Here is a 24,922-nt window from a genome sequence, read left to right as displayed (position 1 = left end):
TGTAAATACCGTTGCTCATTGCTTGAACATTCGAGGGATTGGAAGGAAATGGTCTAGTCGCCTGGCTGTTGTTGCCAACTCATTGTCCCATGAATGAATGTGTTCCTTCAGGAATGATGTCCAGTCTCGGATCTTGTGCAATTCTAAGCCAACGAGCGCAGTGTCAAGGGCCGACCGAGTCTCATGGGAGAGGCTGGAGTTTGAAAAGTCCAGACTCTTGATCACGCCGTGATGCACCTTGATTTCAATGCCGATGTCATCTTTGGGATCAAGTGTGAGAGTAAACGCTGGGGTCTGTGACCACATCCACTCTTCAGACTACGGCTATTAGCATTGAGAATGATGAACTGCAAAGTTTCCAACATACCCGGAGCTCGTCGTAACCCTTGCGGATATCTGGAATATCTAGAAAATCGTCCCCAACGGTCTGTCCTATACTCGGCGATCCCAGTCCAGCATACATGAGAGAGAACTCTTTTTGCAGGTGGAGCTGAAATGTCTTGACGTCTAGACCAATGTTTGAAACAGGCGAGCTGACGCTTTCCACACCTTGAGCGCGGATGACACCCTTAGCTGGAGAGCGGAGGTAATGTGGTATGATGTGTAAATTCGGGGAGCTCAGCAGGGTGGTCGCGTGATGGAGGGCGCGTTGCCGTGTGAGCTTGTACGCCGAGCCAGAGACCTTGAGAGGACGAGGGAGAGCTCCGTTCTGTATGGTATAAGGCGTGCGATGGGTGTCTTTGGGGTCAACAGGTTGCCCGTCGTTGCCTTGACCTTGATCGAGAACGATATCGTGACGCTCGTTGACCCTGGAGCGTTGAACACCGAGTTTTCGTAGTGCGCGGACGACCATTTCAGCATGCTTATCGCGTGTGAAGTCGGCGCGTGGGCACGTTATGCTCCAATTGAGATTTCCCTCATCGTGGAAGACAGTGCCTCCTCCCGAGCGGCGGCGCACAAGATCGACGGTGCCAATGCCTGGAGGCTCGCTATCCTTGGGGTCATGTGTCCTACGAGCAGCATCTAGGATGCCTAGATTGACCTCTGACCATGGGTTCTGGTTGCGCCCGATGACGACACAGGGTCGATTGATATAGAGGAAGAGAATAGTGCTGTCTGGCGGGCTTTTGCGTAGGATGTGGTCTTCGATGGACAGATTGAGGTAGGGGTCGCTACTGGCAGAGACATAGCTTTGCAGCTTATTGGCAGGATCGGCGAGAGTGTCTGTAAAAGTCGAGTAGGAGCATCGTTGGAAGCTGCTCAGCCTGTAGTGCGGCGGACGGAAAAGACGTGTCTGGCTGATAGGATTGCGCGACGCCCTGTCGGCTGAGAGCGAAAAGTAGTTCCGATGAGGGGGGATGACATATTCTGAGAGCAACTTTTGGGCGCAGGAAATAGCGCGGCCTCTCGATGGGGCCATGATGATGGGGAGGGGGGATACGATGTGCCTTTGTCCTGTTGTACCTCGTTAATGAGATCCCCGCGGCCAGGTGCCTGGATGCGCGTTCAGAACATGCAGCTTTGTCGCGTCACCTAACATTTTCCAAATACACTCCAGTCGATATTTTCCAATTGCATCGGGAACCATATATTGAGGTCTCATCTTTGGTATTGCTATCTTTCCAGGCTCACAATAGATTCCCACCCTGTTCCAATTGATCCTGGTCGTTGCATGCCAAGACAACCAGCCACCCTAACCATGAGCGGGAGATCTCCTTGCTCTTCTCCTTGTTCATGACACCAACAACAAATCTTACAGCTCATGAGCATGGCTATCGCATATGTTTCCGCGATGATGTTCATGTTACACGCGTTCTCTCTGCATGTGAACCCGTCATCTAGTTCCGCCAGCGACGCGTGCCCGCGTGACACGCTCATCATCGCGCCACCATCGCACGGCAGCCGCCACTAATACCTACGCAATTCTATCTTGTAGTCAACATCGGGCGTTACACACTCGTAGTCCTCGGGCTTCATGTGTGGGTTCAGCAGCTCGGGCTTTCCCTCCATCTTTGGATGATTAGCTGCTGGACAAAGGCATCACCCAAGAATAAGGCTTTGCGGTCCCGTGTCTACCATTTGCTTTGCAACTGCTGCTGACCCGTGATTGCAATGCTGTGAGCCTATCTGGCGTCTTTACCCTGTCATTGCATCCTCTTGCCTTCTGGTCTTTCAGATCAGTGAGATATTGACGGGCGCACGGCATAGGTGGGATTGACGTTTCGTTTCAGCTCATACAAAATCCATTGATTCTGTAGCGATCCATTTCCTTTGCCAATTTTCTTTTGCCAATTTTTTTGCCAAAAAGGCTGTATTGGTAACTTTGTTTGCCTAGATAGTCGAGTGCTTAGCTCTGTATTGCGAAAGAGATGTTGATTGGTACTGTCCTACCACAACGTGATCAGTCTTCGCAACGACTAGGCGACTAGGCAGCCATCTTGTTCAAACCATCTAACCTCATCTTCTACCAAACCAGGTACAGCGCTATATAGAGCCATGGCCTTCCTTTCACGCGAGACGTTTCAGAAAGACTATCTTTTCCCGCTTGAAGCAGTACATGACTTCGAGAATGCTGGTAGCGCGGCTCAGTTGGCCGCCTGTCATCCGAAAGAATGGACGCAAGCAGACAATGTTCTTGACTTCGGTGTTCATCTAAACGAAAGCGACAAGCGTAGCTACGCATCCTATTGCACGACCATCAGCTCCGATAAAAAGTTGCTGGCCATCAGCACATCCACAGAGAAGATATTAGTTTATGACATTGCATCCCAAGAGCTACGAGAGACCCTCGAGGGAACTGGACAAGTCTACTTTCGACCTTTTGTAAATACGAAACCAGATACTGGAATTGCTGACCAGACTCACAACAAATATGCTGCACGCTCTACTGGTTATACCCTTGTGAGCGTCTCAGCTACAGGACGAAACAAGGCATCAACACCCAACCAGCTAATTCTCTGGGATCTGGACCAACACGGGCGCATCCTTGACAAAGAAGAAGGGATCGACGCTAACGCTCTTGCCACAAAAGCAATCAATGCCATTGCTCCAGAACTGGAAAGGCGCCATGAATGGACCCAAAACTTTATCCATACTTCCACACTGCACGCCATGTTTGCAGAGGCACTGAATCAAGTTGCCACAGACTATCGCACGCGGCACAATACCATTTTTGATGACGCACAACTAGGAGCCTTTGGTTCGGTGTCTATGAGCAATGATGGCAGGTTGTTTTTGTACCATTCAAACAACAATTCAACCCAGCAAGGTTCTCGTGAGCCAGACGAACTACCACAGGTGGTCGTCTACGATTTGGATGAAGGCATCGAACTCCATCGTCTTACTGGACACACTGATGCTATTATGTGGTCTGCTATCAGTCCGGACAGCACTCACATTGCATCTGTATCCTGGGATGGTAGTTTACGCGCATACTCTGCCCTTACTGGAAAGCTTGAGTGGGCTGTCGGATGCTCAAAAGAGCAAAGCTGGGCAGGTGCATTCTCGTCGGACTCGCGTTTCATTGCCTGGACCTCCAAATGTGGTCAGGTCGTTCAGGTACACGATGTGTTTGATGGAAAGAAGCTCGCCACTTTTCCAGTAAAGCTATCGGACTGGTGCAGATCTCTCCAGTGGCATCCTCGTAAGGCTCAACTTGCTTTTTGCGCTGGAAAAGATGCTTATCTGTGGGATGTCCTCGATGGGCCTGACGGCAAAATGTTGCAACACTTTCAGATTGACGAAGACTGCGGCACGGGCAGTCGAATGGTCTCCATTCAAGATATTGGTTGGATGGATCGAGAGCCCACGCTGTATCTCGAAATCTCAGAGGGAACAAAGATTGTTTACAATAATGAGAGTAACGCCAAAGAGATGTTCAGACGACCTGCTGGTGTTACGACGGGGTACGTTGATGGCGGGATGTACGGAGTCTTCTCGAATGATGCAGGAGATGAGTACTATATCAGCATTGATGGTGATGCAAAGGTGCGGTACTGGCGACGAGGTATCGCTGCCTCCACATCTTGGTGGGAGAAAGATCCTGGCCCTGTAGCCAGTCCGAAAAAGATATTCCCCGATACTGGAAAGTACGTTAAGATTGTCAGATCCGCCAGTAAATCTACAGAAAAACAGTAGGAACAGGGAGATGAATGGGTTGCAGTAGGCGTAATGGTCTCAACTACCAAGGTAATTACTTAGTGATTGCGTTGGCGATGTCATCTGGCTTTCATCCGATCGCGATAGCTGCTTTAATGATCGATTATCAATTCCTTCGCTTCTCTCGTGACATGTTGTGAACTTGTATTTTCGTCCGCGAAATCCTGATTGCTAAGAGAAAAAACCAGGCCCAGTCAACTGCAGCATCACGAGTTCAATTTATCGCGATCCTAAACGCGGCCAATTATGCGGAGCTCGGCACAGACACGGTGCTCAATTGCCATGTCTTGAGTAACGACGAGGTCCGAACACCGATGCATATAGCACCAGTAAACTGAAGTTAATATCCACGTCAGCGCTATTCCCAAAAGCACAAATCGGATCGTGCTCAAGACGCAATTCGGGTGCCCGGCGGGGAATCGAAGATGGGCAAGTCATTGTGTTATGTGTGTATGTGTGTGTGTGTGTGTGGATGGGGGTGGCGCAAGAGCTGCCACGCGGCTGGCCAGCAAAGGCGTTCCGGACCGTGTAACCGTCGCCGTGCCTCCATCTCCAACCTTTCAGGCTGAACCCCACACCGCCATTCGCTTAGCCCCACGCCGTGCGGCTCACGCTGCTGCTCAGGCCTGTGTATATGAAGTGCCCACGACCGGTGAATGCTCCCTGAAAATCCCTCACTATCTTTTGTTCCCTGTACACGCTGGCCGGGGTTCTGCTTTCGAGGTCTGCTCGAGCTTGCGTTCATTTCTGTCGTACTAAAAGAGTACTGGCGAGCTGTGTTCGCTCTTTGATGGTCCCAACTGACCAGCACCAAAGTCTCCTTCTCGTATTGTAGACTGCACTGGCTGCAAAGCTAACGGCGTTGTGGCTGCTGCGCATTCTCGTCCTGCATCGCACCCGCAATCCACTTGTATTCTGCTGTATCACTAAAACACAGTAAGCTATGCCTCCTACGCCATACCGGCACTTGTGTCTTATATAACCAACCAGCCCTTTGCGGTACCAAAAAGAATACCGTCAACGCTATAGACACCACTCATGCCTGCCCCTTCAGCCATGCTACGACCAACGGAGAATGGCGAGCGATATGAGCTCACCAGTCCAACCGAGATGCCCAAAGCCGGTGCATTTCTTTGGAATCAGCGTATGATGATCCAGGTGACTTGTCGTGGATTCGCGACCGCCCAGTACATGCAACCCGAACCCGCCAAATACGCCTATGCACCAAACCTCGAAGCAAAGACGTTTATGCAACCCGAGCAAAATTACTACGCACATCATCCAGGCCGCTTTGTTTACATCAAAGACGAAGAGACTGGCGATCTCTTTTCGGCTCCATATGAGCCAGTCAGAGCAAAGCCAGATCGATTCGTCTTCAATGTTGGCAAGAGTGACATCAAATGGACTGTCGAGAAACTTGGTGTTCGCGTCGACATGACGTTTCTTCTTCCCACAGATCACGTTGCTGAGCTATGGAGTATCAAAGTCACCAACATCTCCGGCCGTGACCGGAAACTAAGTATTTACCCTTACTTTCCTCTTGGATACATGTCCTGGATGAACCAAGAAGCACAATGGGACGAAAATGTTGGAGGTATTGTTGGCAGTTGTAAAACGCCATACCAGAAAGCAGAAGATTATCCAAAGACAAAATATCTCAAGGACAAGACGTATTTCCTTTGTGAAACAGCACCAGTAGCGTGGGAAGCCAGACAAGAGTCGTTCGAGGGTGAGGGAGGACTACAATCGCCATCATCGATATTGGAGCCGGAACTTTCAAAAAGCGATGCGCGTTACGAAACGCCAACCGCAGCTGTGCAGTATCGAGCTCAACTCAAGGAGAACGAAAGCAAAGACTACCGATTCCTTTTTGGCCCTGCATACGACGAAGCTGAGATTCTGGAGATGCGTAAGACGTATCTCAGTAAGATTGCGTTCGCCCAAGCCACCAAAGACTACGAAGACTACATTCAGCGAGGTAGTGGCTGCATTCGTTTGGAAACCCCAGACAAGGATCTTGACAACTTGGTCAACAACTGGCTGCCGCGGCAGCTTTACTACCACGGCGATGTGAACCGTCTGACGACCGACCCGCAAACGCGAAATTATCTACAAGACAACATGGGCATGAGCTTCATCAAGCCCGAAGTAGCTCGGAAAGCAATTCTGACCGCAGTGGGCCAACAAGAAAAGAACGGCTCGATGCCAGATGGTATCCTGCTAGCCAAAGGCGCAGTCCTCAAATACATCAACCAAATCCCTCACACCGACCACTGCGTCTGGCTCCCAATTGCTCTCGAAATCTACCTAAACGAGACAGGCGACTACACTATTCTGGACGAAAAAGTCAGCAGCATGTACGGCGACACCTACACCGTTTTCGAGCGCTTCAGCCGCGCAATGGACTGGCTCCTCTCCTCCAATGCCCGCGATGACCGCGGACTCTCCTACATCGCCCAAGGCGACTGGTGCGACCCCATGAACATGGTCGGACCCAAGGGCATTGGCGTCTCCGGCTGGCTCACCGTCGCAACCGCCTACGCCGTGAACCTCTGGGCGCAAATCTGCGACGACGCCTCCAAACCCGACATTGCAAAGAAGTACCGCGCCGGCGCCGAAAAAGTAAATCAGTCTGCTAACGAGCATCTCTGGGACGGCGACTGGTACGCGCGTGGTATCACAGATGACAATGTTACGTTTGGAATCAAAGACGACAAGGAAGGTCGTATCTGGTTGAATCCCCAGGCCTGGTCGATTCTCGGGGGTGCAGCGTCGCAGGAGCAGATTTCGAAGATGCTCCCGCAGATTGACGAGCAGCTTACCACGCCATACGGCGTCGTCATGTTCGGCCCGCCATTCACAGCCATGCGCGAAGATGTCGGTCGCGTGACGCAAAAGTACCCAGGACAAGGTGAAAACGGATCCGTATACAACCATGCTGCCGCCTTTTACGCATGGGCTCTATACACGATTGGCGACGTCGATCGCGCGTATAGCACCCTCCGCGCTATGATTCCGGGACCCGACGAGCAGGATTTGATTCGGAGGGGTCAACTTCCTATTTTCATTCCCAATTACTATCGTGGTGGGTACGGGATTAAGCATCTGGATCGTACGGCGGGCCGCTCGAGTCAGCTGTTCAACACGGGAACTGTGAGTTGGGCGTATCGATGCGTCATTGAGGGGTTGTGTGGTTTGCGGGGTGTCAAGGAGGGATTGAAGATTGAACCCAAGTTTCCGAGTGAGTGGGATGAGATGAAGGTGAGGAGAGAGTTTAGGGGCGCGGTGTTTGATGTACAGGTTAAGAGGGGGAGTGTGGACAGTGTGAAGGTGACGGTGGATGGGGAGAAGATTGCGGGTAATGTTATCAAGAATGTGGAGAAGGGGAGGACGTACAAGGTACAGGTTGAGGTGCCGAGGGCGAGCAAAAAGAAGTATGGGGTTTTGACTAATGGGCATGGGACGAATGGGACGAATGGGACCAAGTAGAAGTATGTGAGGGATTCGTAATTTTTTAGATGAGTTGACTACATTACGTTTTACGAATGACAAAAGTTAAGACAGCAAGTAGGACAGGATTAATCATGTTCTATTCAAAGCCGTGTCTTCCTCGCCCACCTGTTTATTGCGAGAAGAACATGGTTATGCTATTATCCCACGCACTATCCGCCACCTCCTCAACACTCAATCCCTTCAGCCCAGCCACCACAAGCGCCACCTTCTCCATACTACAACTCTCATTTCTTTCCTTAACCATATCCGCCAAACTGAACTTATCCTTCTTCTTACTCCCCCAACCCCACTTCGTCGCATTCTGCAAATAAGCCTTTGCAACCTCACTCGACGCTTGAATCTCGCCCCACGGCGCATCCGTCTCAATCTGCAGCTTCTCAAGCGGCACATGCCGAATCATCTCCAAACTATCTCTATCCCGGAACGCAAAATTGTTAACACTGACATGCAAGCCCATGCCAACGAGCTTTTGCATCTGCTGCGTAGTCCCCACAAACGAATGCACGAGGCCAGAGCGTAGGGGAAGCCGCTCCCAGTACGACTCGAGGATAGAAACGAAATCTCCAAAAGCAGCGCGACAGTGTAGGAACAAGGGTAACTTCCATCCCGCGTCCACAAGCATATCGAGCTGGCGCTTGAACACGCGAATTTGCACTTCTTTAGGGGCGGCAGCTAGCTTATCGTAATCGAGTCCTAGTTCTCCAAAAGCGGCCATGACATGCGGCTCTTGCTCCAAAGTCCGGGAAATAGTTTCGAAGGCCGACGTATAGTATATGTCGCCACCTTCGTCCGCTTCAACAGCATGATACGGATGGATGCCGATAGTAATTTTGCATTGATCTGGCCGCTTGCGGGCGATGGCAATGTTGACTGGTACGTCAGCGGCGTACATGCCTGTCAACATTACTTTCTCGACTCCAGCGGCGAGAGCGCGGTCCAGGACAGCGTCGAAGTCGGGTTCATGGTATTGTTTGCCACGATAGAATCCAGTGAACTCCTTTGCTGTTGCTGTTACAGCGACCTATAGGTTGCGTCACTCCGGGTTACTGCTGTCGTGGTTGACGTGGGGAAAGGGGAGGTTGGGGCATACGTCTGCATATCGAAGTTTTCGTGCAGGTGCAGACGGTGCCTTTGTCGGGAAGCCATCGAGGAGAGATGACATTCTGGCGTCTAGCGATTGGAGACTGTGGGGGTGCGCCTTTCCGGAGATGAGCAATGCCGTGTCGTTGTGGATGCAGATGAGAGAAAGATTCTGGGATACGTAGAGGTTGCGGCTCGAAGTGTCGGAAAGGGACCTTCCGCGTTCGGAATAATTTACGCTCTGGGCATTTCTTGGCTTATGAATCACGTCTTCGCGCCGTCTGAAACTATTTTCTAGTAGACCTTCTTCATGACTTTCTGTGGCCTTGTTTGCAATTTCATTAGGTAAATGAGTTTTGGTGTTAGAATTGCTGGTAAGAATCCATGTACACTGTAATTGAAGGGGTCGGACACCGACGGGACGCCTACCTAAAGGTTCGGACAACGCCCGGTGATAGCATACAATCGGGGTTAGTTTCGAACATGTCCTTGAAGAAGCGAAGCCTGTTGTTGTGGTAGGGTCTTGATTTTGGCTGCAGCAAAGTCACCGCAATAATCTGTAACCAAGTCATGGCCCAGAGGATTCGGCAGATAATCTGATGACCTACTATGTTCTCGTCTCGAGTAACCAGCACATATACCACTAGTGGATCGACAGAGCTAAGTGTAGCTAAAGCTATATTGCCCTTCCTCCAATGTCCCTCGTGGACTGTTAGTATGCAGGTCTGGATAGAGCCAGCGGACAACGTAGAGTGTCGCAAGGCCTAGACTGCACCTTCCAAAATAAATCCGCAGATCAACCGCGACGATCTTTCCCTTAGCTCAATTACCACTACAAATTCATAGGTCACAGCGATTGTGTCCATAGAGCCCTCTTCTATATTCATTCTTCACCTGCCAGAACGAACTCAAACCCCAACCATGGCCATTTGGTTTACGCAGTGCACTGCCAGGCTCAGAAGGTAGCCCGCCAGAATGTATTTCGGGATCAACTGACGTAATCTTGTATACACAGTACACTGCCAAAGTAGTTGTAGATCGACTAAAGCGAACGTGTATCAATTACCTTACAAACTGAGGTCCTTGGGCGTGCCTGGCATAAGGCTTTCATCTCGTTTTGTTGTGCGGTATCAAGTCGTTACTGAACAGCCTCGAGACGAAGCGGGTTCATTCGTGAATATGAGCCTTTCCCCTCAGTACAGCTCATACACAATCCTCCGACGTGACGTCGTTAATCGTACGACTATGCAAGGACGCAGCTTGTGCCTGATTCATATTGGAGCGACCACCCTCATAAGGAAATTCAGAATCTCAGCTGCCTTAATTGACTGCTCCGACGGAAATGCCAAGTGCGTGCCTGGTAAGTGTAAGTGAACTCATGATAACGACCACGTCGAGGACCAGGCAACTATTTGGACCGTAAAACGCATGTAATCAGCGCAGCTCAAGGCTACCCCTACTCCATAGTGGGGCGCCGTTAAGCATTTAGGGGCTAGTACTACTTAAGCAGGCGTTTGCTGAGCTTGATCACGAGGCATGTCGGATGGAATAGGGTCGGTTCGCACATCTCCGGGCGTCGTCCTACCCAAAGCCATGACACTCTACGTATTTTTTGGTTCTCCAACGCCACAAATATATCAACTCTGGGTATGTCACCATCAGAATAAAAAGGCTGAACTCAGGAACGAACTTGAGAGGTTTGTATAAGATTTCGTGGTATCGCAATCAGGGTACGTGCGGGAATGCATGCACAGATACCGGACAGGGCTACGGGTGATTGCTCCATCCAGCCGCCCCCATCTCCCCTGCTCGCCGCGATCGCAATACTCCGCCCCGCTTTACTCTTTCCCCTTGATCGTCCCCCCCGTCCATTTTTCCTCGTCATTCCAATTGGTCCTATGTATACCTGTCGTATTACACATAGTCACACATTTTTGCCAGCAACTCCATACCGGACGAGCAAGTAATTAGAAAAAAGTAAGCAACACGAGCTCTTACCATCACGCCATTTCAAAAGAAAAACCCAACAGCATTGCAATCACCGATTTACTCGTAGCCAGTAAAAGACAGGTGCAGGTGATTAGCTAAATGACTGAGCTGGTAATGATCGTCGTATACAAGATGGTTTAACGAGTATAGTAGTAGTCGCCCCCATGGCGACAACTTGAACAGCTTTTTAGCGATTCGGCTGTTAGTCTCAAGTTTCACCAAGAGGGGAAACGTGCAAGACGATCGGCACTGCGAGGTTGGGTGGGGGTCGAGCCAATGACGCGCCGCCCCATGTCGGCGCTGCTATCTCACTAGGCGCGTTGTCGATATTGCAAGCGATAAAGGGCTTGGGACTTGGCAACCGGGACATATGTTTAATCGGGAAGGTAAAAATTCCAGAGGCGTGTATGGGCGTTTCTTTCTAGTCTGCGATTATGTCCATGCCGGGTTTATGAGCCTGAGCCGCTTTGGTCCACATGACACACAGCCCTAACCGACATGTTAACTACTGCATATCTTCTATCATATCTCTACCTCTCCTTCCTGTTTGGATACTGGGGTAGTACGGTAGGGAGCTTCATGCGTTTTGTTGACTTTCCTGTTAAGATCAGCCGCATCGGCACTTAATTATACCCTAAGGCGAGTTGCCTTGTCAAGTGCCATTTGTGGAGCCGCTGTGTAGGTGAATGTCTTGTCAAATGCCTTTTGTGGTGTAACATGGTAGCAAAATGTCTTGTGAAGTTCCTTTTGGGGACTGCCTTTCCGATACTGTTGCAGCGTGTAGGAAACATCTTGCTGCCGATGAGGAAGGAGGCATTTCGTAGCCGCCAATGCAACCTTGTGCTCTATCTACGACCGACACTGGTAGATCGTGATGCAAGTGACAACGGTAAGAGAGTCGACCATGTATAAATATGAAGCTGTGTTCCTGTCCAATGTCGATACTTCATCAGGATAGCAAGACAAGTCTTCTACAGCCATCCACCTTCACAACATCCACATTTGACTCTTGCGTGTTTCTTCCAGAATCCTGACCATGGAGCTCACCAAATTCCTCGCTGCTCTCGCAGTCTTCCTGCCCATCGTCTACGGTGCCCCTACCGCCGCCGCCAACGACCTCCACCCCGAGATCCTGGCTGCCATGAAGCGCGACTTGGGCCTTGATGCCGACGCTGCTCGTGTCCGCGTTGCCCGCGAGATCCAGGCCACCGAGGTCATTGACCAGCTCCGCGCAAAGGCTGGCAGCGCCTTCGGTGGTGCCTGGCTCGTCGACGGCGAGATCAAGGTCGCCGTCACTGACAAGGCCTTGACCTCCGAGGTCACTGCTGCTGGTGCCACCGCCTTGGTTGTTGACACTCCCCTCGAGAAGCTCCAGGAGGCCCAGAAGGCCATCGACGCCCTCAACGTCCCAACCACCAAGCGCGCAGAGGAGGCTGCCAACGGAATTGCCTCCTACTATGTTGACGTTGCCGCCAACAAGCTTGTCTTCGAGGCCATTTCCAGCGGCACCGCTAAGGCTGAGGAGCTCGCCAAGAAGGTTGGCCTGACTGAGGCTGACTACGAGATCCGCACTGTTGAGGCGCTGCCCACTACCTTCGCCACTATCCGTGGTGGTGATGCCTACTACATTGGAGGCGGCCGATGCTCCGTCGGTTTCTCCGTCACCACTGGTTTCGTCTCTGCCGGCCACTGCGGTCGTGCCGGTACTGCTGCCACCACTAGCGGTGGTACTAACATTGGAACCTTCTCAGGCTCCGTCTTCCCCGGAAGCGGTGACTTCGCTTTCATCCGCGGTAGCAGCGGTAACACCTACCAGGGCAGGATCAACAACTACAACGGTGGTACTCTCCCCGTCTCTGGCAGCACCGCTTCTGCTGTCGGTGCCAGCATCTGCCGCTCCGGCTCCACCACTGGTGTCTTCTGCGGTACCGTCCGCTCCCTTGGCGCCACCGTCAACTACGCTGAGGGCAGTGTCACTGGTCTCACCCAGACCAACGTCTGCGCTGAGCCCGGTGACTCTGGCGGTTCTTTCTACTCTGGTGCTCAGGCCCAGGGTGTCACCTCCGGAGGATCTGGTGACTGCTCCCGTGGCGGAACCACCTACTTCCAGCCTGTCAACGAGATTCTCTCCACCTACGGCCTTACCCTTGTCCGTGGTTAAATAACTCTTTTCATGTCTATACTTGTTTATACCGCTGTTGGAAACGAATCATGTTCGCAGCCCACGCAATTTGTACATATTTCAATCTATCTATATCCATCTAACAATGTGCCTGATGATTCTCGGTGAAGTCGTGAAGTCGTGATGCTTGGCTGCTTAGTGCTGTTTCAGGAAAGGTCAGTGTTGAAGTAAGAGTGTTTGAGAGAACGACGCCTCCACTTCGGGAGCTTTGATAACCCCCTTTAGAGTAGTGTCGGCGAGGTGGGTACAAAAAAAGGGTCAGCACGACGGTTCGATTATAGTACGACAGTTGAGTGGCGTCCAACATCGCACGTGCGTTTCGCGGGTACCTGGCATGAACGAGACCATAGGCCTGTCTACGTTGCGCCATCCGACGCCCCACTTATATCACCCTTCATAGTCAGCAAGGTTGGTGTTCGTAAAGGGTTCAGCGCCTTACGAAATTGCATGTTAAGCTTCGAACAAGTGCTTGATCCTCGACAGGGTTTCGATAACTTCATGGAATATGAAGTATTCCAGCATGGCTGTGCATGTGTGAGTGTTTGGGACCGGTCGCTGCTAGTAAGATGCGCCGCCTCCCTGCGGTGCGATGGAGCCGATGACCCTTTCTCGGGACTAGTGCAATTTTTTTCGTTGACATGTTCTCGTCCCAAACTTCTTCTTCAGTAGCTTTATCGGTATGTGCTGCACCGAGTATCAAAGTGTCGCGCCTCATGCAAAGGCGCAGCCGTGTTCGTCAGTTCATGGCGGTGCTGTACGCGGCTCCCACATGGTGCGGAACCCACGCGTGAGCTAAGCCTGATTGCGCATAGTATACGCAAAATACGAATACGATCTTAGACCAATCACCAATCGTAGACCCACAATCAAGCAGGATTCATGCAGCCGCTATGTCTTTTTGGGGGTAGAAAATGCCATTTGTGGAGCAGGGCTACAGGCTAGATCGTATTTTTGACAGCTATCTTTCCAGTACGTACGGATAGAAGCGAATACGCATACGCGTATTCGTATCCTTGATCAGTCTTCCATGGGGCTTCTCATATGTATATATCGAGATGGCTTGGTCGAGATTTAACTTCATACATCTTTCTCTAGAGCTTTCCAGTGTTGCAATTTCTTTTCTATTCTCAGTCCGCTATCCTTTTCGACATCCTCTGCGAAGAACACGTTCAAGTTATTTTACATCGATTTCTTGATTCCAGCGAATTTACCTAGATCAAAAAAGGTTACCGACGCAATGGCCGACAATGGAGGAACGATCGACTTCAAATTGTATCGCTACAACCCTTCGATGGCTGCTGCTGTCATCTTCACCATCCTCTTTCTTCTCATATCAGGATTACATTTATACCAAATGTTCCGCACCCGGACGTGGATACTCATACCGTTTGTCATCGGCGGCTTCTGTAAGTTATCTTTGCAAGAATTATGCTGTAAGGTATCTGTGACCAACAGCTAATGTGTAACAGTCCAATTTGCTGGCTACATAGCAGTAGGTATTCATTAGAGCGCTCACAATGAAGTGCTAACACTGTGCCAATAGAGAACAATGTCCGCTGCCGAATCACCCAACTGGACAGTCGGTGCATACTCCGCTTCCACCATCCTACTCCTCGTCGCTCCCGCACTGTATGCCGCAAGCGTATATATGATGCTCGGTCGCATCATCCTCGTTACCGACGGCGAACATCGCTCGATCATCCCCAAGCGATGGCTCACAAAGATCTTTGTCGTAGGAGATGTCATTTCATTTCTGATGCAGGGCGCTGGTACGTTGTATACGCACTTTGATGAGTGCTCTCACGAAGAAAGAAAAAAGGTTAATCATCGCGGTCAACAGGTGGTGGCATAATGGCTAGCGGCACAATCAGCGCACTCCATACTGGCGAAAACATCATCATCGGCGGTCTCGTAGTTCAAATTCTCTTCTTCGGCTGCTTCATGGTGACGAGTGTGCTTTGGCACACTCGAATGGCCAAGAACCCTACAACCCGAATCCTCTCCGGATCTATACCGTGGGAGATGCAGCTTTATTCACTCTATGCCGCTAGCATGCTCATTCTTGTGCGATCAGTTTTTCGCCTGATTGAGTATGCGCAGGGCAACAATGGTTATCTGATCTCCCACGAAGTATTCCTTTACATCTTTGATTCGACCCTCATGTTGATTACTATGGCAATTCTGGCATGGATACATCCGAGTGAGATCACGGGGTTGCTGAAAGGCGAAAAGGGAGTCGCGGTGCGCCGTGGTGTGGAAGTATACGACCTGTGTTAGAAGTATTGATTGAGAACGGCCGGATCGAGACCAAAATCGGATTGGATTCCAGAAGAGCACGACAATATGCCTTAGACTCAGTAATTGATGGGCAAAGAATCTTGACATGGCCGGGAGACGTAGTGTTGTCCAGTATATGTTTTTTATATAGTCGTATATGGTGAAATATCTGAAAATTTGATATAAGCATGGTCAAAGCGTATTGTATGTACTTGGATCGATTTCTACAATATTTTTTGCAATAGATCAACATATATTTAGTCTTGCTGAACTGAAATTGCAGCCGTGTTGGCCCATTGCATCAGGTCCGCCCAGTCTGGATGCTTGTTGGAGACGGATCGTGAAAGACTCTCAATCAAGCGAACTCCGGTGTTCATGCCCCACCATCTCTCGCGAGTGTAGAGCAACAAGGCGCCGTAGTGGATAAAAATCAGTTGTGCCATAGGATCTTCCTGCTTGAAAAGGTCCAGTAGTGTCCCGCCGACTGTCGTTGGCCATCCAATGATTTCACCAAGATAGGTTGGATCTTGGTTCATCTTCCCGAAGATTGCTTCCAAACTTTCGATTCCCACAAGATAGGACCTGTGTCGCTCAGCGTCGATGGAGCTTTGAATACTATTTGCTCTCTCCCGAAGTCTCGCCAGTGCGGTGGCAACTTCATCGGCAGGCTTAGGAGGGGGAGGGGGAGCAGGATAGATAAATGGAGCCCATAATGACTCGTATTTTGCAAGATGTATCGTGAAATCCTCACGGCTGCGTATGATGAATCGCAACCCTTGAAGAAGCTCAATCAAAATCACCACGCTTTCCTCACGAGAAGACTGCTCGGACGTTGGACAGATATTGGGGAAAGCGAGAGCCAGTATGTTCAGGATAACAGAAAAAGCGAATAAGGCGCATCTGTTCGCATCGGTAACGCAGTTCAACGCATCCCTGAATCCTTTTAGTGCAGAGGCGTGATAATGCATGGCGATCTCGCTGTAAGCAAGCCTAGAATCTGGACATTTCCAGGCATAATGAAGGGAAGACAGCGCTAAGATGCCGTCAAGAAGAAACTCATGATGAACCGCGTCATCAGGTACAATCTGTTGCCAAACGTGCATATCTTCTTTGCCATGTGATACCGTTTCAGATGTCGACGTGATGTAGTGAGCCATCAGGTGTAATTCCTGGGCTCTTGTGACAGTAATGGGCCTGTGTGTTTTATTCGGTTCTCCAGAAAAGTTTTCACTCCTGCTCTCCGAAATACTGCTTCTGGAAGAGACTTCGTCTGGGGCGTGCGGAGATTTGTAAACGCATTGCACGCGGCGGTTGGTGCAGTTATTGCATGAGGGTGACTCTTCTCCACACTGGGTATCAAAATAAGTTTATGCGACTCAAACTTTTTGCAAAGAAATGGAGTTTTTTTTCACTCATGAGGCATGACAGTACCTTGATGTGTCTTTTTTTGCATGGCAAACAGCCAAATCGAGATTTTGAATGTGATTTTCGGAGTGGCATTGCGTGAAGTCGTCTTCAGCGAACATCGGATATGAAAAAGTAGATATCTCTTAAGCTTGATGAGTTTTTCGAGATGTAGGCTTGATGCGGAGTGTTGACCATGAAGAGTCTGACCACTTGTAGCTCGAGGTGGTAGCTCTGCTTAGGTAATGGAGCGCTGATACATCACGTGCATCATTGGTTTTACCATGCACACAAGATGCCGTTCATCGTTTGCCAATACAGTGTATTGACTTCTCTGAGAAGATTCTGCCACCAACACCTGCAATTATTATTCGGACCCTTTATGTAGAATATCGTAGTATTCTTTCGAGAATACAAAAAAGTTATCTCATGCAGCTGGTGAAATGATCGGCTGACGCAGATTGGATACTTATATTTGTTCCTTGGAGAGGCGTAGAGGGCTATACCTGCTTAGTCGCATAAGCCAACATCCAAACTGTAGGACATTTAGTAAGAGTTATCTGAGGGGAGGTTGAGGGGTTAAGCCAACATCAATCTACCACTCATTGGTTGTTATTAGCTCCGGTGAAAAGCCTGCATCGTCTGCTGACTTGGACGACCGAACAGTGCCATAATGGGTTCGATAACAAATCGGTATGGGAAGCGAACAAGAAGCAGCAGGCCAATGCGAAATATGGACAAGTGACACATAAGGCTTGTGGCGAATCGAAATCATGGGCATCAATCTGATGTAAGCAGGTTGTAACAAACTTACCATCCAAAGAAGGCTGAAGGTACATGAATTGTGTTTCACATTGGCAGGTAAAGCTTGATTCCGAACACGCTAAGCTCGCAAAGACCCTGAAATTTGCTGGATCGCTGGTGGTCTGCAAAGAAAGTGATTCTCGTCGCGAATACAGCATACACAGTAGTGTCATCAGCGTCTACGACTGAGATCGCGTATGCTCTCATCGCTGGCTTCTAGTTAAATTTCTTTGTTTGGTTATTAGCTTCCAGATGTCTATTGCATACAGAGTCTTCTGCTGTGAACTAATTTTCCTTCCTACAAAATCGAGTAGTGGAGCTGATTGGGCCAACTTATGTACGCTTATATTTTGCCGCCGTTGCAGCGCAAGATAAACCTTTTCTAGAGCGCATGCTCCATGACAGTATACTTTGCTAGTTGTTTTGAGACAATTAGAGAGCGTATCTAAGGACCAAGCAGTTCCAATATCTCTTAATAATGTTGTGCACGTGATGCATATTTTACCGCAAACCAGCAACAGGGGTCTTGGATAAATTTGTGGGTGTCATCACAACACCGGGTCTGCTTCCCTGGTTGGCTTACAAGTCTGGTGCGGAGTGCAACACATTAAGTGCCTGTAGTATAAAGCCAAGTCAGTTGACATCCTCTGAGCCAGATGCCTCGCAACCTCTCGCGATATCAAATACTGCCTGTTGCCTCTATTTTACTTAAGATTACATCTCCGCGACTCGCCGATTTCGTCACCATGCATCTCCTCCAAGTCGCAATTGCAGCTGTCAGCCTTAGTGCCATCGTACTATCGGCCCCTGCCAACATAATTAGGGATACCGCCATCGTTGAAAGGGGAGATCCAGGATTTTGCGGTCCCAGCAATAACGGAGCGACAGAGTGCTCTGGTAAAATCCGCTACAAGTGTAATGGAGCGGGGTTATGGCTGAACGATGGAAAGTGCAATTGATGTCAATGCTGTAAGTATGTAGCAAAGATATTCTGGTTGAGTTTAGTGTTGATAAATGAGGCTGTAAGCGAGGGTCTTCAAGCACATGTACGTGTGGGAACGATAGCTCTTGGCCGGGGCATCGAGGGATGGTCCAAGGTAGCTTTGGTTTAGATGAGAGATGGCAATAACGGCACTTCTTTGCCAGCGATATAAATTACTCGAAATGAGTTCGTTTCAAGTTGGTTTGCCACTTTCAGAAGTCGTTCTTCTCGCGTTATGATGACGAATTCGAAACTCTTCGCAACTCCCGCTTGCTAAGGGCACATGGTCGGTGCAAGATTATGCACGGCCTGAACGAACGGTCTTTTCGAATACAAGACTAATTTCGACAATAAGATTGGATAGGACACTGTCCTGTTGAAGCGGCTTGCGAGACAGAAAGAGATTAGAGGTATTACATAATCCGCATGCACGGACCGCATTCCCCTAAATGACGTAGAAGCTTCGAGAAGTAGCGTGAAGGTTCACGTTGCTTCCTGACAAACATGGATGGATAAACAACTTCACGAACTATCCACAACATTCTAGTATAGTCGTCGGATTGGGAATACCGATATCTTACTCACACTCGTGTTGCGTTATGATGTCTATAAATGTGTGGAGTGCGGCTCCTCTACAGCCCATCATCAATTCAAAAGACCAGCATCTCTAGATCTAGCATCTACAATCACCATAGCATCCAACCATCAGCCTTCTTACTACTACCACATCTGAACCAACAAATTTTCCTTTCAAGTCAATCATATCAGAAATGGCGTTCGTACTTACACCTACCTTTGCGCCGGCCTACCAGACGCACCAATACAGCCCTCTCGGCTTCTGCAGCCCAGCAGTACGGTCACCATATGGCTGCCGAGTTGCCCGCCCTCAACCGCGCCGCCCACAGTACTCGCCCTACGGCAACTTCTTCAGCCAAGTCAACGACTTGTTGAGCGAGATTGACCGCGAAGCACAACGCCAGGCACAGCTCGAGGCTCATCGCGAGGCACAACGCGAAGCCCACCGCCAAAGGCAACTTCAACGAAAGCGCGCACTCCGCGCCAAGTTCGATGTCAAACCCATTGAGCAAGGATGGGCGGTAGAGGGAGACATCCAGGGCTTTGGCCCAGAAAACATCTCCATCGAAGTCACCGACGAGCACACCCTGAAGATTGCCGGAAACACTCACTGGCAATTCGAAAAGGCACAGTCTGAGCCAACACTACCTCAGATCGAAGACAAGGCTGAGCCCACATCTGCACCTGCCATCGAGCAACCCGCCGAACAGACTCCTGAAGTATCACATACTGAGGAAGTCGACACCACCTCGGAGGTCGAGAGCACAACAGCCGGCGTCGCAACACCAGACAGCGACACCCAATCCCACAAGTCTTATCAACCCACCGTGGAAGACGACTTTGAAGACCTCGGTGACGAGCTCTCATCTTCATCACGCCCCTTAACTCCTGTTGAGCCAAAGGAGCCAAAAGGCAAAGAAAAAGCCGTCGAAGAGCCTACTGAAACCGCAGTAGCCACCCAGCCACAGCCCGAGGCTCCAGTTCTTGCACCACAGCCTCAACCCGAACAACAACCCGAACAAGAAGAGCGCATCCATGGATCTTTCACCCGCTCCTTCAGGTTTCCCACTCGCATCGATGTAGCGAACGTGAGCGCAAGCTTCAAGGATGGAGTCTTGAGGGTGCAGGTACCTAGGATGCAAGCACCAACTGTCAGGAGGATTGCTATTCTATAGAACATAGTAGCTATGAAGATTTTCATGGGTATTTTAGCATCGGAATAAGGGAAGCATAAGCATGGAGTTGGAGATTTTCAAAGGGTTATGCAATGATGGGAAATTATAATGCTGGGTTTACTCTACTATGATAGCTATGGAATTGAATTGATATTTTGACATTTTATTACTTTGTCAAGTGTTCTTCTCTCGCAGATATAGTGTGCTATGTTATGTTTTATCTGACTTGAAATCTGACTCGAAGGAAGTAATAATACCAGTTGGTATCATGTCTCCATACTTACTATACTTGAGTGCTAACACCGAACTTAACACGGAAGGAACAAAAACGGTTGACTTACTCATTCGAGCGCTCGGAGAGTTGGCATGCTTCCGGTGTGACTGCGATCCATCTCCCCGTCTACCGTTCTCAGGTAGAGTAGATAATACCAACCCGCCCGCTCAATCTTCAAACTTTCACCCGTCCCTCGATCCATATCCACAATGACATCTTCGATACCACCCCCATCTATCGTTTGTCTCAAAAAAACGGAGCAAGAAGATAACCAAAAAAAAGAACGATAGAAAAAGGGAATCAAGTCCGCTTTTTTTTTGCCCAGGTACATATATTCCCGAACGATAAAAACTATAATACTCGGTGTCAAAGTAAGTTTTTGAAGAAAAAAAATTAACATTTCAAACTCTATCCCTCATCTTATCCCTCCCCCTCCCCACCTCCCACCTTCAAACGGTTCGATCCACAAGACAAGAAAAAAAAATCAGCCCACTTTCCCTGTTTTCCTGCCGCTACGCCACAGCCGAAATCTTAAATCCACCGGGTACCAGTTTCTGGAATACGGCGTTTGGATCATACTTTCTCGCTGCATCTTTCATTTTCCTTACGTTCTCGGGTCCATAGCTGGATAGCGGGTCTTGCGTTTTGTCTGCATAGTTGAGGTAGAGGTACGGGTTATCAGCGCCGATGCTCTGAGCGTAGGCGCGGATGCGTGAGATGAGATTTGCGCCTGCGGCTTGGAAGAGGGCGTCTTGGTGGGAGCCTTGCCAGGAGATGTAGGGTTGGTATACTGGCACCTTTTATTAATATAATGTGTTTTTCTTCTTCTTAATCTTCGAGAGTTTGATGTGATTGGAAGGATAAGTAGTTGGGTAGATAAAGAATCGGGAAGTGGAGGGGACAGAACTTACGACACAAGACTTGCTCGCCAAAGCGTTCAAGACCGAGCACGTTCCCGCCTTTGGCAGTGCTCCCGCGCCAGTATGCGGGCGGCAAGGGCTGGTAGAGAACGTAGATGCCCCAATCACCGGTTGCTTTTGCCTTCAATTTGGATAATTCGTCCTTGTAGATTTCATGCGCGGCAGTCATGACTCGGAGGTCGTTGGCAAAGGTAAGTGTGCCGAAGTATACGCTTTGGGATTGGTAGACTTATCAGCGGGATTATCCTTGTACTATACATGGGGAGTTCGGGAGAGTTTCTGATTTGCAAGAATAACTTACCTGTGAGTGGTGGCTCCTGCAAGCTCTGCGGCTAGCGACGACATGTTGCGTAGGCCTGTTGTGTCCGATGTGTTGCCTGGGATCGCAAGGAACTCCTTGTAGGCCGCGGGCCGGGGGACCGGGTCGGCGTAATCATATGCATTCAGTATCAGGTCCAAGCCTACGGAGCTCTGGTACACTGGCATAACAATGGCCGCACCTTTGTTGTCCTTGTCGATGTTGTTGGAGAAGTTGACGAGTGCTTTGAAGTGGTCTTGGATGTTCGACTGAGGGTAGACGACTAGGCCTCCCCACATGCCTTGGTTCTTGAAAGTGCCGAATGTGATGCTGGTGACGATTCCAAAGTTGTTGTTGCCGCCTTTTAGCACGGTGAATAGATCTGGACGCGTGGTCTTGGATGCAGTTACAATGCTGCCATCGGCTAAAACAACTTGGAACTCGACCGCATTGTCGCAGACCAGACCACGCCCTGGGGAGAAGTAGGATATGCCACCTCCCAGAGTGAGTCCGCCAACACCAACAGTTGATGATCGGCCTCCGGGAAGCATGAGCCCCATTGGTTCCAGGACGCCGTACACATCGTTCCACGTTGCCGCAGGCCCCACTTTGACTGTAGTGCTTGCATTATCATACGTGACGGCGCTAAGGTATTTCAGATCGATGGTTACTCCATCCTGGATATTCGAAGCTCCGACATATGGTGTATGTCCCGCGCTGCGAATAGCAAAGCTGCAAGGCTTACGCGAGCTCGCAGCTGTCAATGCTTTGACTGCAACTGCAACCTCATCCGCACTCTTGGGTTGCACTATGCAGTTGGGTGTGATGGTCTGCTGCTTGACGTCAAAGTATGTCTTCTCGCGTGTCACGTATGCGTCTTGGTTGGGATATAGCAGGCGATCCTTCAGGGACGTTGCCGCAAGCACATTGCACTGGAAGATCTGTGGTTAGTCTGGCACGTTTTCTGGTACGTTTTGGTTGGAGAATTGACTTACGCAATACTCCGCCTGTGCCAAAGGAATGGCAGCCGCAGCCGCTAATAGAGCAACAGTCATACGAGCCATCATAGCATTCGACGCGAAGAAAGGCAGTGAGCAGAGCCGTGCTCGTGTTAGAGCGCAACCGCCATCTTATATTAATAGTTCAAGAGATGTACTCTCCAATAACTTCTCCACTGTGGACATTTCAGTGGCGCTCCTATTAGCTGTGCGCCATAACCGTTCACCGACCTCCAAAGGACTTCCCGAGAACGTTCAAAGAGGGTTAGAGTCCGTAGGTGGCTTTCGGTCCCTGTAGCGAAGGAATAAGCTAATGTCGGTGGCAATACGGCATGTGCTTTTGCCTGGTTGCCAATAGCAGGTTGCAGGGACTAAGAACGCATAAAGGTCGCACCATACATTCGTCGAGGCTCAGTTAGCGACGCAGCTAGTGACCTATCAGCTAGGGGTGTTGCACCAGATGGCATGATGCGTATACATAAATTAACACAGGGATGCTAGTCAAGAAATGGCGTGTTGACCGGAGCCCAGACAGTATTTACCAGCTTGATGGGTTGCATCGTGCTGGAACAATAGTAGTCCGCGCTACACGTCTGGCATGCTGAGTCCTTGCATGATGTTCTTGCAGTATGATTGGGAGTTCGGGTTACGGTTGTCGATGAAGCCGTCCTATCCATGTCACTATGTGGCACAGTCGCGTAGGTGTTCAACCACGCCATGCCATCGACCAATCAAAGCGCTTCCGTCGGCGCTATTCGTCCATGCGGCTATTGACCAATATCTTACCGATTTGGTAGTTACAGCGATCATCCGAGACTCTTAAACCGACCTGCAATATGCCAGGAATATTCCTGGAATGTTCCTTCCCTCGGAGAAATGACAATGCAGAAGGGGCCGCCCGGGTTTCGTTCTATAGAGCAGAGAGTAAGTAGTCGCAGAACTGAATATGAACATCTTGCTGGTTGAGAACTCCTCTGCATCTTCGAGGCTCCTTTCGCATACACGATGGATATGAACAAGCCCTTGTTTCCAGCTCCGCCTGGCTATGTTGTCAACCTTTCCGACCCCCAGAGGACAGGCGAGGCGGCAAATCTATGGGTGGGAGCAGTCGGAATGAGTATTGCTGCCTTTTTCATGGCCGTTCGTATCTACACAAAGACAAGATTTGCAAAACGCTTTTCTGCAGATGATAGTGAGTTATTTTGTGACCTCTTCGAACTTTCCATAGGTGGTGTAATCGTGGTCCAAAGTGTCTAACAGATTGTGTAGTGGCTTTGATTGTGGCTTGGGTAAGTCTGTCCATGAATTATGATCGCCAAAGCGCCTAGATCATATGTTAATGAGCGCATGAACAGTTTTTCTCAGTTGCAATCCAGGTGATTATACTCGGTATGTTTCCAAGACTATGTTCGCATTTGCGTAAGCTAACTGCCGTCCAGTGCAGTATCGGGGAGGAACACTCGGTGTTCACATTTGGGAACTGAGCGGGAACCGCGTCAATTTTAGTCTGAATGTGAGTATTTCTGAGCCAGTGAAATACCTTCTTTACGCTGAATCTCATGCAGTTGGTCAATGTCGCTAGCATCCTCTACTGCCCCTTTCTGGCGAGCGCAAAGCTGTCTCTTCTGTTGCTATATCTTCGATTATCGCCCCTGCGCTGGTTCCGAATCTGTGTGTATGGCGGAATGTTCATAGTCATCGGGTACAGCATTGCACTCCTCTTTCCGCTTATCTTCGCCTGTACACCTTTTAAGAGAAATTGGGACATTACGATCACAGAGGGGAGTTGTATCAATCGCACACCACTCTACATGGCAACTGCCGTGTTGAACATGGTGACAGACATTTTACTACTCATTTTGCCCATACCTATGGTTGTTAAGCTACAAGTTCCAAGGGCGCAGAAAGCGGGCTTGTTGTGTATTTTCGGCGTCGGATCGCTGTAAGTGATGCGAGAACTCACTCAAAGAGATGACAGACTTACATAGAATAGGACTTGTATTACCAGCGGAGTGCGCCTTGCCCTCTTATTCCCGATGCTCACCACCATCGACCAGACGTGGGCTATTGTCATGCCCGGGATATGGATGTGAGTAGGCTCCGAAGTTGACCTCGTATTTTGGAATACGAACTGACGATTGAGAGTAGTCTCATTGAAGCCAACCTTATCATCATAACTGGTTGTCTGCCGGCAATGCGTCTATTTTTACGCCATGTCGCACCACGTGTGATTGGAGAATCGTCATTCAACAGCCGTAAGCAAACTCGAGGATACACAACCGACTCACATGG

At 49.7% G+C, this 24,922-nt stretch overlaps 13 protein-coding genes across 13 annotated transcripts; 8 read left to right on the top strand and 5 right to left on the bottom strand.

The window, feature by feature from the left end:
- Positions 1-15: 15 nt before the first annotated feature.
- Positions 16-1,420, bottom strand: COCCADRAFT_89654 (uncharacterized protein; the record flags this gene model as incomplete). Its single annotated transcript, XM_007711695.1, has 2 exons — positions 16-318; positions 368-1,420. The coding sequence occupies 2 exons, from the start codon at positions 1,418-1,420 to the stop codon at positions 16-18; spliced, it is 1,356 nt and encodes a 451-aa protein (XP_007709885.1).
- A 1,076-nt stretch (positions 1,421-2,496) lies between these two features.
- Positions 2,497-4,137, top strand: COCCADRAFT_24285 (uncharacterized protein; the record flags this gene model as incomplete). The annotated part of the gene is made up of 1 exon (XM_007711645.1): positions 2,497-4,137. One exon carries the CDS (start codon positions 2,497-2,499, stop codon positions 4,135-4,137), a length of 1,641 nt encoding a protein of 546 aa, XP_007709835.1.
- Positions 4,138-5,214: 1,077 nt separating this feature from the next.
- COCCADRAFT_89763 (glycoside hydrolase family 94 protein) lies at positions 5,215-7,647 on the top strand (the record flags this gene model as incomplete). The annotated part of the gene is made up of 1 exon (XM_007711694.1): positions 5,215-7,647. The coding sequence occupies one exon, from the start codon at positions 5,215-5,217 to the stop codon at positions 7,645-7,647; it is 2,433 nt and encodes an 810-aa protein (XP_007709884.1).
- Positions 7,648-7,780: 133 nt separating this feature from the next.
- COCCADRAFT_24283 (uncharacterized protein) lies at positions 7,781-8,833 on the bottom strand (the record flags this gene model as incomplete). The annotated part of the gene is made up of 2 exons (XM_007711644.1): positions 7,781-8,692; positions 8,762-8,833. 2 exons carry the CDS (start codon positions 8,831-8,833, stop codon positions 7,781-7,783), a joined length of 984 nt encoding a protein of 327 aa, XP_007709834.1.
- Positions 8,834-9,672: 839 nt separating this feature from the next.
- COCCADRAFT_24282 (uncharacterized protein) lies at positions 9,673-10,232 on the top strand (the record flags this gene model as incomplete). The annotated part of the gene is made up of 3 exons (XM_007711643.1): positions 9,673-9,713; positions 9,789-10,111; positions 10,150-10,232. 3 exons carry the CDS (start codon positions 9,673-9,675, stop codon positions 10,230-10,232), a joined length of 447 nt encoding a protein of 148 aa, XP_007709833.1.
- A 1,544-nt stretch (positions 10,233-11,776) lies between these two features.
- Positions 11,777-12,901, top strand: COCCADRAFT_24281 (uncharacterized protein; the record flags this gene model as incomplete). Its single annotated transcript, XM_007711642.1, has 1 exon — positions 11,777-12,901. The coding sequence occupies one exon, from the start codon at positions 11,777-11,779 to the stop codon at positions 12,899-12,901; it is 1,125 nt and encodes a 374-aa protein (XP_007709832.1).
- A 100-nt stretch (positions 12,902-13,001) lies between these two features.
- Positions 13,002-13,229, bottom strand: COCCADRAFT_89767 (uncharacterized protein; the record flags this gene model as incomplete). The annotated part of the gene is made up of 1 exon (XM_007711693.1): positions 13,002-13,229. One exon carries the CDS (start codon positions 13,227-13,229, stop codon positions 13,002-13,004), a length of 228 nt encoding a protein of 75 aa, XP_007709883.1.
- Positions 13,230-14,159: 930 nt separating this feature from the next.
- Positions 14,160-15,199, top strand: COCCADRAFT_89646 (uncharacterized protein; the record flags this gene model as incomplete). The annotated part of the gene is made up of 4 exons (XM_007711692.1): positions 14,160-14,328; positions 14,392-14,414; positions 14,466-14,691; positions 14,763-15,199. 4 exons carry the CDS (start codon positions 14,160-14,162, stop codon positions 15,197-15,199), a joined length of 855 nt encoding a protein of 284 aa, XP_007709882.1.
- Positions 15,200-15,456: 257 nt separating this feature from the next.
- On the bottom strand, positions 15,457-16,699 carry COCCADRAFT_34714 (uncharacterized protein; the record flags this gene model as incomplete). Its single annotated transcript, XM_007711656.1, has 2 exons — positions 15,457-16,548; positions 16,631-16,699. The coding sequence occupies 2 exons, from the start codon at positions 16,697-16,699 to the stop codon at positions 15,457-15,459; spliced, it is 1,161 nt and encodes a 386-aa protein (XP_007709846.1).
- A 1,364-nt stretch (positions 16,700-18,063) lies between these two features.
- COCCADRAFT_24279 (uncharacterized protein) lies at positions 18,064-18,366 on the top strand (the record flags this gene model as incomplete). Its single annotated transcript, XM_007711641.1, has 1 exon — positions 18,064-18,366. One exon carries the CDS (start codon positions 18,064-18,066, stop codon positions 18,364-18,366), a length of 303 nt encoding a protein of 100 aa, XP_007709831.1.
- Positions 18,367-19,159: 793 nt separating this feature from the next.
- On the top strand, positions 19,160-20,140 carry COCCADRAFT_89716 (uncharacterized protein; the record flags this gene model as incomplete). The annotated part of the gene is made up of 1 exon (XM_007711691.1): positions 19,160-20,140. The coding sequence occupies one exon, from the start codon at positions 19,160-19,162 to the stop codon at positions 20,138-20,140; it is 981 nt and encodes a 326-aa protein (XP_007709881.1).
- A 786-nt stretch (positions 20,141-20,926) lies between these two features.
- COCCADRAFT_34712 (uncharacterized protein) lies at positions 20,927-22,699 on the bottom strand (the record flags this gene model as incomplete). The annotated part of the gene is made up of 4 exons (XM_007711655.1): positions 20,927-21,204; positions 21,326-21,546; positions 21,636-22,564; positions 22,628-22,699. 4 exons carry the CDS (start codon positions 22,697-22,699, stop codon positions 20,927-20,929), a joined length of 1,500 nt encoding a protein of 499 aa, XP_007709845.1.
- A 936-nt stretch (positions 22,700-23,635) lies between these two features.
- Positions 23,636-24,723, top strand: COCCADRAFT_89848 (uncharacterized protein; the record flags this gene model as incomplete). The annotated part of the gene is made up of 6 exons (XM_007711690.1): positions 23,636-23,822; positions 23,900-23,919; positions 23,986-24,019; positions 24,070-24,143; positions 24,196-24,572; positions 24,624-24,723. 6 exons carry the CDS (start codon positions 23,636-23,638, stop codon positions 24,721-24,723), a joined length of 792 nt encoding a protein of 263 aa, XP_007709880.1.
- Positions 24,724-24,922: the final 199 nt, after the last annotated feature.

This window comes from Bipolaris zeicola, assembly GCF_000523435.1.
Source record: "Bipolaris zeicola 26-R-13 unplaced genomic scaffold scaffold_32, whole genome shotgun sequence".
NCBI classification, from domain to species: Eukaryota; Fungi; Ascomycota; class Dothideomycetes; order Pleosporales; family Pleosporaceae; genus Bipolaris; species Bipolaris zeicola.
The sequence above is the reverse complement of the archived record's forward strand: the minus strand, read 5'-3'. Positions and strand labels throughout refer to the sequence as shown.